This window comes from Passer montanus, unplaced genomic scaffold (assembly GCF_014805655.1).
Source record: "Passer montanus isolate IOZ18808 unplaced genomic scaffold, ASM1480565v1 scaffold40, whole genome shotgun sequence".
NCBI lineage: Eukaryota > Metazoa > Chordata > Aves > Passeriformes > Passeridae > Passer > Passer montanus.
The window spans coordinates 1,162,262-1,176,354 of NW_024368819.1; the positions used below are offsets into that span (position 1 = coordinate 1,162,262).

General features: G+C 39.1%; 1 protein-coding gene across 12 annotated transcripts in view; it reads left to right on the plus strand.

Annotated features, from left to right (window-relative positions):
- Positions 1-14,093, plus strand: part of EHBP1 (EH domain binding protein 1) — a 206,896-nt gene that overhangs the window by 131,478 nt on the left and 61,325 nt on the right. For 11 of the 12 annotated variants that reach the window (XM_039718885.1, XM_039718889.1, XM_039718890.1 and 8 more), the window contains 2 exons: positions 1,943-2,857; positions 4,821-4,964. In XM_039718885.1, coding sequence (XP_039574819.1) covers positions 1,943-2,857; positions 4,821-4,964 — 1,059 coding nt within the window. The remainder of the gene's footprint in view (positions 1-1,942; positions 2,858-4,820; positions 4,965-14,093) is intronic. The other variant, XM_039718892.1, reaches the window with a different exon arrangement.

A 14,093-nucleotide genomic window follows, 5' to 3' on the forward strand; every position in this document is an offset into this window, starting at 1 on the left:
TTCTACTATCCAAGCTGCTGCCATTTTCTCCCACCTATCATTTTGCTGCTGTTCTGCTCCATCTGGAGTTTTGTATCATAAATACATCAGCCATGTTTGCCACTGCTGCTCCTATATCTAAGCACATCTCTAGTTATGGTATTTATAAATGCCACAACAGTCTCTCATCATAATAAACCTTCCCAAGAAATACTGCACCAAATACCAGGAATGATTTTAGGCCAAATTCTTTTGCATGGGGAGAGCCCCAGCAGAGCTTAAAAATAAATTATTCATACCATTTCTATGTCTAGATAAACTCTGGGATTCATTTGTTATAATGATACAAAAATCACTTCACCTAAAGTGCTTTGGAAAGTTATACCTGAGCATGAGGGGAGGCATGCAAAATTTCAGGAAGTTAAATTCCAGCTTTTGGAAGCAGAGTTTGAAAAGTAGCTGAAACGAAAACTATTGGACCACCAAGCAGGGAATGACACTGCAAGGAGGAGAGAGCCTCTTTTTCTCAGAGCAAACAAAATATCTGGGTCTGCCAGGAGCAGGCCAGCCCAGCCCCACATTCTGTCTCACTGTTGAATACTTAGTAGTATGAAAACCAAGAGGATTAAAAATTGTTTTAGAGGATTAATAATTGTTTTAATTTTTTTCTCTATTCTTTTTAAACTAAAGAAATTAAGGAAAAAAATGTAAAGTTCAAGAGTTTAAGCCAGTGATGTGTGTTACTGTTTCCTTGTGAAAGGACAGTTTTCTCATCCGTGTCTTAAATTTAGCATCTGCTTTTGTTCAAAATATAGTGTAGGATCTACTGTGAACATTGTAAGCCCCTTCAGGAGATGGTGAAAAGGAACTGCAGGATTCCTGGGGGAGGAGAAGCCCGCATGCTTTAACTGAGTGCATCTACGCTAACAGGAGGCCTTTTAAAGACTTCCTTGAAACACAATATTGTCTTCCAAGGTTAATCCAGGATAGTAATAATTAATTGTAAATTGAGAAACGGCTTTAATTCTTCAAAACTAGAAAAACCTGATGCACCAAGCCCACTCACTTAAAGGGCCAGCAGGAAAAGAAGGCAGTGTGGCCTCACAAAGTGAGAGGCTTGCAACTGTTCAGGTTTTAGAAAGTAAAGTGAAATGGGAATGATTTTCACTCTCTCTTTCTTATAAATTTGCCATCAACAAATGTTTTTAAAATGCATTTGCTTGATGGATTAATGTGATTTATGTCTAGTGTCAGGTAATCTGTGGTGGTGTTCCTTTTGACTATCTGGACATAGTTTTTCATCAGCAGGAATCACTGCAATTACATGACCAATAGAAGGCAGAAGGTTGATCATCAATGATAAAGCTCAAGATGGATTAGTGTCATGTTTCTTATATCTTTGTTCCTTATCTTAAAAAGCCATCCTGAGTTCCTTTTTTTTTCTGGCCCAGCTCTTAGACTTTTTTGTTTGCTTGTTTCCTGCTACTTGAGTGGGAACCATTTAAGATATTGGTAGGTTTTCCTAGTGCAAAAAGAAGGGCTTTCAAGGTGCAGTTTCATGAATAGCTGTTTAGTCATAGAAGTGTCACAATTTCGAGTAACAAAAGATTTTAGTATAGTATGGCATTGAAGTATTTAAAAAATATTTAAAACAATGCCATTTGAGTGTTTTTGCTGGTTACATTCTCTCAGTTTGCTTTGCTATGAAGATGTCCCGGGACATATGCAGAAGCCATCAGGACAAATCAATGAGCTGGATGTCAGATGGTGCACCAAAAAGTAATAATGACTATAATGAAGCCAAAAGAATAATAAGTAATAGAGTAAGAGCCATGTTCTCCCTATAATATTGGATATGTTTTAGGTTTGCTTATTTTGACTGAAACTTCCACTTGCATTCTTGAGATGTTATGATGGGTAAGAAACTGCCACTCTGTGATCTTTATTTTGTCTGTCTTTAAAGGCTTACGACGGGTTCGCCAGCTTGGGAATATCGCGCTTGCTGGAGCCTTCGGACATGGTTCTGTTAGCCATCCCCGACAAACTGACTGTTATGACCTATCTCTATCAGATAAGGGCACATTTCTGCGGCCAGGAGCTGAACGTGGTGCAGATAGAGGAGAACAGCAGTAAGAGCACCTACAAGGTGGGGAACTACGAAACAGACACAAACAGTTCTGTGGACCAGGAGAAGTTCTACGCGGAGCTGAGCGACCTGAAGCGGGAGCCCGAGCTGCAGGCGCCGGACAGCGCTTTGGCTGACTTCGCCTCGCAGGACGACTCCGTGTTCGTCAACGACAGCGGCGTCGGCGAATCTGAGAGCGAGCATCAGACTCCTGATGACCACTTAAGCCCAAGCACAGCTTCCCCTTCTTCACGCAGGACTCGAAGTGACACGGATCCACAGAAATCCCAGCAGAGCTCTGGAAGGACTTCCGCGTCTGAAGAAATTGGGAAGTGTAGCAGTACAGACACAGCACAAGTGCAGCCTGTGTTGGGAAGGAAGAAATTGCTGATAACTGACACTTTAGACTTCAGTGACTTAGCACATGTCAGTGATCAAAAAGAGGATATGTCTCCCACAGTTGCTTGTGAAGATAACAACAAGAAGAGACACCAGAGCTTAGACAGTACCCCTGCTTTCTCGGAGCAAGAAAAGCTGGGATGTATAGCATCCACAGAGAGCACAAGAGCAGATCCCAGTTCACCTGTCACAAAACCAAGTTTATCTCCTACTTCTAAGCCTGGATACTCCTATAATATGGATACAGATCTTGCAAAGAAGCCACATGCTTCTCCAAGGCAAACAGAATCTGATTCTGACAATGATGCCAGAGCAGCTTTAAATCATGCAGATCAAACTGCAAAAACATCCCAGGTAAGACATTTGCGTCTGTGAATTAGCATGGAGGTGCTGTTCAAGTTCTTTCTCTGTGTTTATAATTTACACCAAATCTTCGGCATAAACGGTGAGGTCAGCAGTGTATTTTTATTTTTGGGCTGTAAATATTTTGCCTGAGAAGTAGGTGGTGCTGAAAAATAATCATTACATGAAAAACTAATTTACAGAAATTGTCCCACTGTTGATCTTTCCAATCTCTCTCCAATTAAAGAAATTTGTGTTCTCACTATCTCAAAGATGGCTCCAAAGCTTTTGCTGCTGTCTGTTGCAATTCATTTCCTCTGAGTGTTGCATACTGAAGCAAAAACTGGAAATAGATATCAATTCATTAGGAAATGTAAAGCTTTGACTACCTTAAAATTTACTAAAGATAATTCAGAATCTTGTCTGGAAAACCACAGAGTCTCATGAACATAGCCAGGATGGTGAGGTAGAAACTCCAGACTGCATTAAATTAATCTGCTTTCCATTGAGTGGCCTAAGGCATGTTACTTCACCACCATATCATTTTCCTTTCTATAAAGATAACAGTGTATGCCCACCTACCTTGCAGATTTTTTGTGAGAATGGAAGTTGAACATTATATATATGCTGAGTATTATCAATAATTCATGTCATCATAAAAATATGTAAAACGTGTTAACACCTCCACTTATGAAAATGCCAAAGCAAGCTTATAATTTTACCCTTGTGAAGAGTTTTCTTGAGTTTGGGCTTTGTGCCATTAGCTCTGGTAAGAAAAGACTATATCCAGTCTTCTGATAGTATGAATTGCTTCAAATATTTTTGTGGGATTTTTTTCTGAGTAAGCACCGTAAAGATGATTTTATCTTTAAGACAAGCAGTCTATAGATGAGTGGTAGTGGCCAAATATTGGTTCCAGAGTCAACTCATTTCTTTCCTTTAATCAATGAAGTCTTGTGAGGTTTCTTATCATCATCATCATCATCATCATCATCATCATCTTTGTGTACTGGATGAGAAAGGAGCAGCTCGGCCCATACAGAATAAAAGAGCAGGAGGAGACAGGATTTGCTCTCTGTGAAGAGTTTCATGGTCAAGGGTGTTACAGGCCAAGAAAAAGCAGGAGTTGGCTTTCAAGGCAGTTCTTCGTTGTTCATTGTTGGAACATTTGCATATGGCAATAAAATCTCAGATGTGAGGCTCCCTACACTCAATTGTTGGTTAGAGTCAACCACCTCCATTTCCACGTGGTTGTTGCAGGAGCACAGCAGGCATCACCTGTCCCAGCCCTGGCTCATGTAAAGGCCTGGAGATGCATTTTCCCACTCTTCATAGTAGACCTTGACTAAGAAACCAGCCCTTGGGAGTGTGTCTGCCTGGGAGCTGCTCATGTTCTTGTGTTGCCTGTGCAGAACCCCTTTTTGCTATTTCTGCTCTTGAAGTAGGCTCAGTCCTTTGTAAGAAGAAGGGACTTGTGCATATTCATAAATTCAGTAGAAGCAAATGTTTTTGGAGGGTTTTTTGCCTTGTACCCAGCTTCTTTGTGTTCAATTTAAGTTATAAGTGAGCGGTACCCATATAGGTAGCCAACAAAGCATTTTTGTTGTAGCTATATTTGCATACATATTAAAGTAAATAAGTAAACACAGCACGTTTGACATGGCTTCTATGAAGCCATTTGGGTATTTTCCACAGTTGCAGTTTAAAGACATTAAATGTTGATAGAAATTAAGTTTTAAGGGGAAGGAAGAGAACTCCAATTTACATTGTAAAGGCCTACAACTTTTTTTTTTTTTTTTTTTTTACATTTTGATCATGTTTTCATTTCTACAGAATGTTCTGTCACCTCATGAAGACATAATTCATGTGGCTCCTGACCTTCATTGCATAGGAAGGCTGCTGGCTGTTAACTACTGTATAAACCTTCAGTACCCTGAGGCTGCCTTGCTGTTAATTATATTTCTTTATTTTTAAGCAACGTATGTTGTCAAGACAGGAAGAACTTAAAGAACGAGCGAGAGTTCTGCTTGAGCAAGCAAGAAGAGATGCAGCATTAAAGGCAGGGAATAAGCAACTAACCAGTACCCTCATCCCAGCCCGCAATAAGCAGCTGAACGATGTAAGAAACACTGGCCACTCTTGCAGTTTGCAGAGTTACAATGCATTGTGTGTGCTGTCGTGGGGGGAGGCATGTCCTTGCAGAACATTTCTTCTCTACGTTTGGTGTGTCATGTGTCCTTCATTCACTTCTAAAACCTGTTTCTCCTGATGTTATGGCCAATAGAAAGGTGCCTCCCGCTTCCTTGGAAGCAGAAGTCTGGGAGCATCTTCTTTGATTGGCACTGCAGTTTCTGGTGGGATGGAATTCAAACATTGCTTGTTAAACGATAGTGAAGTAATTTGTGCTATTTCTGATTGCTTCTCTTTCAGTTAATGTAAATCATTTCCTTGAGCCTCTGATGTGAGCTCCTTGCTGCTTTAGAAGTGTTGTTGCAGTGAATGGAGCTGCTTGTGTCAGTCTTGTAAAAGAGTTGATGAAACAATTCCTTTTTATCACCAAAGTTGATTATGCTGGTGAGGGGGGAAAGTGGAGCTGGGGAATGAGCTCCAGTGTTGGAGCAGCTGTGGTTGCTTCTCCAGTGGCTTCCATGGTGACCTGGAAGGATCCCTACTCTCTGGAGATGAAAGCTAATTAATTTTTATACAAACCTTTGCAATGCAGGTTTTGTGATTCTAACTATTGCACATTAGAGACCGTACTGGCAACTGAGAGGGTAAATATAACTGAAAAATAATGATACAGAGAAAGGCTGGAACCTTTACAGATTCCCACCTTTGAGAGCTGAGTCCTGAGGGGCAGATTCTCCTCTTTACAGGAATGGGATCATATAATCAAAAAATGAAGGCAGTGATTTAACGCATTTAGTTTTATTTTCCTAACTCTCTTGGATCCAGGCTGGTTTTTCTTTTTTATAGAAATTCCTCTCCATAGACTGATACCTCATTTTGCTTTTAAATATATTTAGATACACAGACAAATCTTATTTATATACTTATTTGTATAATTATATATAAGATAATTTTTTCTTCTTCTGTTTTTAAAGTTTTTCCTAGATATGTATATTTTAGTATAAATTTCACTTTGGAATTTTTTAAAAAGTTATCTTTTCATAAAGAAAATGGCATTAGAGGAGAGTTACTATAGGCAACTACTCAAGCAGAAACAACTGTAATTAAAGTTGCCTAACATTTTTTATTACAAGCTCCTATTTTCAAAGGTTTTACAACTTTGCTAGTATTTCATTGTTTGAGCTGAAATCTTTCCTGTCAGCTCTTCTGCCTCAGGGTAATATTTTTAATTTTTTTTTAACATCAAAAAAACCTGATCATCTCTTTCTCTGTATTAGGTTTGACAAAGCATTTTTTACTCATATTAAAAATAGATAAAATTTGAAAAGATGGTTAGATTCTCTTGAAAAATCTGTTCAAAACAGTCAAAGTTGTGTTAATACTGCAATCTTGTCAGAGAGCCTTGAAGTTCAGAAAAGTTCCTGTCAGTAAAAATTGTCTGCATGGACACTGCCCAGCAAGAGCATCTTTTACCATTGCTCTCCTAAGGATCAAGGCTCCTTCTGATGCAGGTCATAATATTGGGAAGCAAAACTTTCTCTTTTAGCCTCAGATTCCTGCTAATGAAATCCAAACAGGAGTAAAAGCAGCGGCCCCAGTGGCATACAGAGAAGAGGTGCCCTGGGTAAGTGGCAATGTAAAGTTACATAATAAGGAAGTTTGTGTCCAGGCCATGAAAACCAGCTGGAGGGTAGGAGATGGTAAAGGGTTTTCAGGGTGAGAGTTAGGACTGCCAGATTACCCACAGGACCTTATTTCATTAGTTACAGGAGCTGAAAAATTAATTAGAAGCCTGCAGGAGAAGGAAGGGCAGTCTTTAGGGCAGCTTGGCAGAGGCAAAGTTTCTTGCCGCCTCTGTCAGAAGCTCAAGAAGAACTGTCCTGGAACAAATGGTCCTGGCCCATGTGAAATGTGGGCACTCTGTAGTGGGCACTCTTCACTTGAGTTGTTTGTCACATAAGAATGACAAAAGCTCCTCAGCTCTGAAGTGTGTCATGGAGATGTGATTTAGAGACTCTTACAGTTGGTATATAATAATATACATTATATAAAGCTGTGTATAACATGTATGTATATATTATATACATATATATAACATATATATGTATATAACATGTATGTACATATTCTGCAAGAGAATGCATGTGTGCATCGACATATATAGGTGTAAGATAAAACACATTGATTCCTGTTTTCCTTTAACATACTTGATATTAGTAGAGATGAGGCATTTCCATTTGATGGAGTTCTGGCAGTTTTCTACAGGTCATTGCTCATTTGATTGTTAGCATATAGCACAGACTTATTTCTATTCATGGCTTTTTGGTCATTAAGGTTAATAATAAGAACTTTGACTCAAAGCAGTGTTGTATGTGTCAGTGTGCAGTAATGTGTAGTAGTGTGTTATCCAAATGAGAGTTGTGATAATGAGAATCAGCATTTAGTAGTGGAAATTGGACGAGGCTCATTTTCAGGATGGATTGAGATTCAAAAGAAAATGGTTTGAAACAGGAAGATCTAATTTTAAATAAGAAAACTTTGAAGAGATAGTTCAGGGGCAATACTTTTGAAAGTAACTCTTGAAGTTTGCAATTGCACCTTTTTTGATACCTTCTCAGAAAGAGCTTTGAGCATCGTAGACTTTCAGACTGTGCTGTCAGTCACCCCAGCTAAGCGAAGCCTGTGGAGTCCTTAATGACTTTAGAGAAGTCTCATCTCCCAGGCCTTGCTGTTAGCACTTTCCATGTGTCATGTGAGAACCAGGAGTTTCTGTTTTCCCAGTGACCAGGTGAGAGCAGCGTGGGCTTGGGCGATGTGCACGGTGAGGACGGGCAGTGGCACTGCTCAGGGTCAGCAACAGGGGGGAAATTTCCACATCTGTACGTGGCCATAAATACAGGTTTATTTGGTGTGTGCCTGCCTGATTTGTTTTGGTAAAAGTCCATTTTGAAAAAAACAGTGTTCCTGTTTCTCCTCTAAGCACAGAGTACAGCCTCATTTCTCCCATTTCTTCCCTCCTTGCAGCATGATAGAAGTTTTTTCAGTGTTATGTCTGCTTATTTGGTGCTTCTCAGAAGCCTTCAATCTCAAGCTGTATGCATGCCAGACAGCATGTGGAGGTATGTGTGCAGGTATTTGAAGTCTAAGAGGAGACTGCATTGATCAGAACCTCCTTGAAATCATGCTCATGGTTTGGGAGGATCATAGCTGTGTCATTAAAATTGATGCAGCCCTTTGGAGACTGGAAGAATTAGCTTAAGAGCTCTGTGAACAGAGTTACTGATCCCCTCATGGATCCCTTTCTCTATGGTAGATTTATAAACAGCTCAGCCTTTCTGCTTGCTTTCTTGATGTATGTGTGCATGTGGTGACTCTTTTACGAGATGCTTCTGTCATTTGCAATCTGATATAGCAGCTGTAATCACTTAGCTTTTAACCAGGAGGGCCTTTTTATTAGCTTACTCATTTTTATTTAACTTGCCTTTTCTCATGGTGAATATCACAGGGCTGGAAGGGACATATCTGCTCCCTCCAGATGCTGTAAAATATCAACCTGTAGTGATGGTTGTTAGCAGCGGCAGCTTGGCTGGAATGTGATGTTGGTGGGTGAGGAGACTGGAGCTGGGCTATTCGACCTATCCGGCAAAGTGACAGGCTAGAGGGGACCACTCTGAGGGGGAAATATTCTGAAGTCATGGGCCTAAAAGGCCTTTCCAGGAGGGGAATCCTCATCTGTAGAACATGGGATGGAATCTCTAATTCTTGAATCTCAGCATAACTCTGCTGTCAGCAAAATCTGTAAAGGCCGTTGGCAAAATCTTCTTCTTTTTAGTGACTGGGCCACATAAAGAATGGAAATTTACTGCAGCTGTCATTTACTCTCCAAACTCAAATGGCTATGGTTATGGAGTCAGCATGATTACAGAGAATGGAATTAGGAGTTAAGAAATGCACAGGCAACTTTAATTAACCTCCTTTGTGTATATGCATTATGATGTAGTCTTTAATTATGTGATCACATACTATTTTCCCCAAAGCAATTGTGTCTCATTTTCCTCAGAGGATAGAGGTGATGTAGAAGGCTGTTTGTCCAGAGGACCTCTGTGCTTTTGATTGCAGAAATTGAAAGGTGCATGACAAACGAAGCAGGGACTGTGAAGAGTGAAAAGATGAGGTCATGGTTAAGGTGCTTGAAAAAATTAAATGTACTTGTGCCTTTATCCTTCCTGATCAGTGCCACTAAGTCTTTTGAGCCAAATGTCCTCCAGGTGGTCACTATTTTTGGTGTCCTTCCTTTCTTGATCGCTTTGAGGCAAAAGTTTGATTTGCAGATCTATTGAGCATCCAGGTCTGTCAGGGAAATCAATTGGAGCTGTGCTTGAGACATATAAATGGCTATAAAGCTTGGTATACTGAAAAAAAAAATCCAACTAATAGGCTTCCCAGAGCAAGCACCCAGTGATAGATCCTTTTAGCTGGATCTCTCAGTCTCAGTTCTCATCAGAAGAGCAGGGTAATAACTCTTCCACGGCTTGTTGTGAGAAGGGAATGTGATTAATGCTCTTGAGGCTCTTAAATACCATAGATGTGGGCACTGTAGAAAGAAATCAAGAAATTAACCATTCTGTCTTCAGAGCAAGATTTGAATATTGTGGTGTAAAGAATAATGTTATGTGTTGATGGGCCTGCATATTGAACAGGGAAAATAAACCAAAGTGCTGAAGGCCACTGGGTAGAGCTCAGGGCTGAGCTGAAGAACAAGAGATAGTGAAAGTAAAAGGTGCTGCCACAATAAGGCTCTGTTTTAGAGGATACAGAGCAGGATGAAAATTAAGATTATGCCCACTAGCTTTAATTCTGGCATCTCCTAAATCCTGTGTCAAATTCTTTCAACTTGTTTTTGTAAGGCAGACAGCTTTAGCAGAGAATGCCTTATCTAATGGAATTCATGAAAAGTAGTGCTCATCTGGCAAAGGATGTGTTTTTCTCCCTACCAGGGGCTACAGATAGTTTCTGAAGTTACTTGGGTTTTGCATGAGCTAAGGATTCCTCCTTGGTGAATTTAGGTGCAGGACTGGCCCACCCATAAATAGATTTGGCCAAAAATTTTGCATATTTAGGATCTGGCATAGATTCATGGATGCAGGAGTTCAATAGCATGATACCTGGAGGGAATCACTGTGTCTTCTGCCTTTTGTGCAACAGCAAAATAGTAATTCTTTCTTCAGAGCAGCATTTGAGTATAACTACACTAAAAATTGTGAGAGACTGCATTTGAACAATAAGAATTTAAAACCAGAATCATACAAACTGACGTGTTGGGGAGGGGGGGGGGGTTTGGAGAATAATCCTGAGGCTGCTGCTGTGCTTAATTGCAACTGTTGCTACCCTGCTTTCTGTACGGAGAAAGATTTGGGTTTAATTATCTCTGGTACCATTATTTTATGTTTATTCAAGCTGAATGACAGCAGTGGCTGCCTCAAGGTGTATATATTGAAAAAAAAAATAAATATTTGAAAGAGCAGTGGCAATGATGTTCAACTCTTTTAGAAGATTTTGCAGATACAAAGTACTTCTCCGAAAAGCTGTCTCCTCCAAGCACACAAACACTGTGTGCACAGGGCAGAGGAACGGGCTGTGCCATGAGATTGTTTCTCCTTGCTCAGAATACTGCTTTTTATTACTCCCTTGCTCAAAGGACTTGTTGCAGCTGTATCTAATTCATTTTTAATAAGCTCTTTCTACTTCAGGTGTCAATCTGTTGTGCCCATTACTTTTCATTTTCATAAATATTTGAGTGCAAAATGATAACTTTTTTTTTTTCAATGCACCAGAGTAGTGGAAATGGAAGTTCTTTTTAGAAAGGCTTCAGAAAGTGACAGAATCTGAAATAATATGGGTCTTTATGATCTTTAATTTTGGCTGCATACATTTGCACAGATACTGGATATGGTGACTGCAATAAAATAAAAAAATTATTTTAAATGCTAAAAAAACTGCTTTAATAAATGATCCCATTTATTGATCATGTCCAGCAATGATCTGCTGCTCCTCTGAACTAATAAGCTCCAAACTGTCCAAACTTACCTCCAGTAAGTAAACTGGAGCCAACATGAGCAGAAGTGATATCAAAAGGAAATCCAGAGTAGACAGCAAAACTAGAATTTTTTTTTTTTTGAAAAATGCCTTAAACTCAAGGTAGCAATGTGAATGTTCTTTCCTCAAATTATATTTTCAGGTTCTTGAAAATGAGTACAAAATAGCTTCATTTAGTATTTCTTTTCTGTGTCAAACCAGAATCCCTAGTTCTGTTGCATTAGGAAAGGTGTCTAGTTCACTGCTGGATTTTTTTGTAGTCTCCTCAGTTGGAATATGAATGTCTGTGATTGAGGTGGTCATGTTAATTCATTTAAGCACTCTCAAATTATTATTATCTTGTTTTTCTTTAAAAAAAAGATTAAGACCTGATCTTTATTAATTAAACATCTAGCATTAATTTATTGAGGTGTAGGACTTCGCAGGTGGCAACCTTGGTCTTTTAATATTAATTGGAAAATATTGATTGAAAAAAAACTAGTCTGTCATGCTGATAATTGCAGCCAGATTTAGATATGATCACTAGATCTTACCAAGATTACAAAGAAGGAGTTACCATCTAATTGGTAAAAAGATTGAACATTATTTTGGTAATCCCTGAGCTTTGGTAACTTATTCCATGTTGTTCATTTATATGTCTTGTCTGTATGCCACTAAAAAGTGGTTAAATATGGTGTAAGCTGATAAGACTATGCTGTGGAGTATTTACATTTCATGAGCATTCTAAGTTTTATAGTTGTTTTAACAATATATTTTTCTTTAACTGGAGAAAAGACCTGCTGACTGAACACTTCAAACCCACAACTGGCCTGATATTTACTTCTTTATAGCGTGACACTAAGGCTGAGGTAGTCTGATCACAGTTCCTTGATGGCAAGGGCAAGCAACTTATTTTATTTAGTGTTCCTCAGTGCATGAAAAAAAAAATCGGTAACTTTCCAAAGAGATTCTACATCTTTTGACTTCATATTTGGTCTGTTTAAGCACTTTTTTAGTATGAAGTTATGATATTTCACTGTACAAAAATATTGTTGTAGACAAGTCTCTGACGTACATGGGAAAATAAATCAATTAGTGCAAGTAAACTAATTTTTAAGAATAATTAGTATGCAGTGTCAGTTTTATAGCAGGAAGGATTTCCTGAATAAAGCATAACCTTTGATAATGCATGACAAATGTTAGCAGTTTCAGTTTTAGATACAAATGCTTGAATTTCTCAGCTGAATTTTATTGCTGTTATCTCTATAATATGTATCTGTTTACACCAGTTAAGGATCTGGCCTAAATATATAAATTTATTTATTATGTGGCTGTAAATTTAAGGTGCTGCACAGTCTGCAGCCATACCATTAACTCACACGCTGACAGAAAATAGGCTGGCAGTTTATTAATGGAATTTTAAGATCATCCAAACAAAATTCGTTCCAAAATTTTGGTGTCTTCTATCCATTTATAAATATTAGAGGAAAAAAAAAAAAAAAGGAGCCTCTGTTTCAGAGCTATCCCTTTGTGTGCAGAGTGAGACCCGGGTTTCTCAGCCCCTGGAATGCTCTTTTTCTATCGCTGCTAATAGCTGTGGACGTTTTCCGTGTGGATGTTCAGTACACGCTGTTGTGAATCCCAGGATGATATCGCCATTACTTAGAGCTGTATTTTGCATTGCCTATTCTGTGATTGCTCAGCATGCACAAGGGTAGAGTTAAAATCTTTATTCATTTCATTTAAAAATGTTTCTTTTGTTCTCCTTATCGTGTTCTGGCTTTCCCAAGGATATATGCCTTGAACGAAAAGTCACATGTGCATTACTAATTGTGTGCCATTGTATTTACAGTTCCTAGTGGTGGCACTGTGAAGCTACTAATTCTTTTGCTTCACTTGATGTAAAATAATCTGAGTGTCTTTGATAGCAGTGAAACAGTATTAATTGTTTTGTACATTTCTTGGTCACTCTTCTTAGGTGGTCTTCATAATCTATTAGAACTTTCAGCCAGATTTTTGTAATGTCATGCCTCCAGCAGTGATTAAATTGGTAATTAATGAACAGTCCTTGGCAACATAAACCACATCCCGTTAATTTTCCCTTTTGAGTTTTTCGAAGTTGTCGTCTCTGTCAGAAAGCATTGCGCCACCTTGCTACGGCCCCTTGGCATGGAACCACAGCGACGGGATTTTTTGCAGCCATTAGTAGATCAGAGCAGTAATTTCACAGTATTTTGGTCAGGGTAATTATAGTACCAAGTACCGAGTAGAGTTGGGAATTCACACAAGAAGTCCAGAAATACCAGGTGAGCTTCCTTGTGTTCACTGGGACGTTATGATTAGTTTAATTGGGCTTTGTTTGATTTCAGCCGCGGAGACTCTTTGTGCCACGGCACTGCAGCCACTTTCCACTTTAGTGTTTCTGACCTGCATTGACAGGAACTGGTGCAAAAATGAACTCTTTGAAGTGGGACTCTTTGGAGAGGGCAACTAAAAAAGGGGAAGAGTGATGTGTAAGTAGTGTACTGTAGCAAAGTGCGACACCAGCCCAAACACCCTGCGTTGTGCGGGTGATGTGATTCAAATTCTTTCATATTTTCAACCGGAACAGATAATATTTCTGCTACATTTGTGCAAATCTCGAGTAAATGGCTGCATTTAAAATCACAATCTGTTTTTAATTGTTGGCTTTTACATAGCACCTGCTGTTCTACCTTCCTTTGAAGATACAGTTGTTTCTCTCACCAGAAATTCTATGAATCATCTATTTAGACCTGCAAACAAATCTGGGCGAATGCATTAATGAGACTGCAGCTGCACTTAGCAGTTCACATGTCACAAAATAGTAGGTAAAGGCATTCATACTTGAGTGACTGACTATAGGTGTAGTGGCCTTCAGCAGTACATTGTGCACATTAAACTTTAAATAGTCACTTGCCTGTTGGCTTCTGAATGAAAGGACTGTCACTGGTCACTTCTCCTAAAGCCTTAATGAAACCAAATAGTTTGCTACGAGTTTGGGCCTAACCATTGGGGTGTTTCA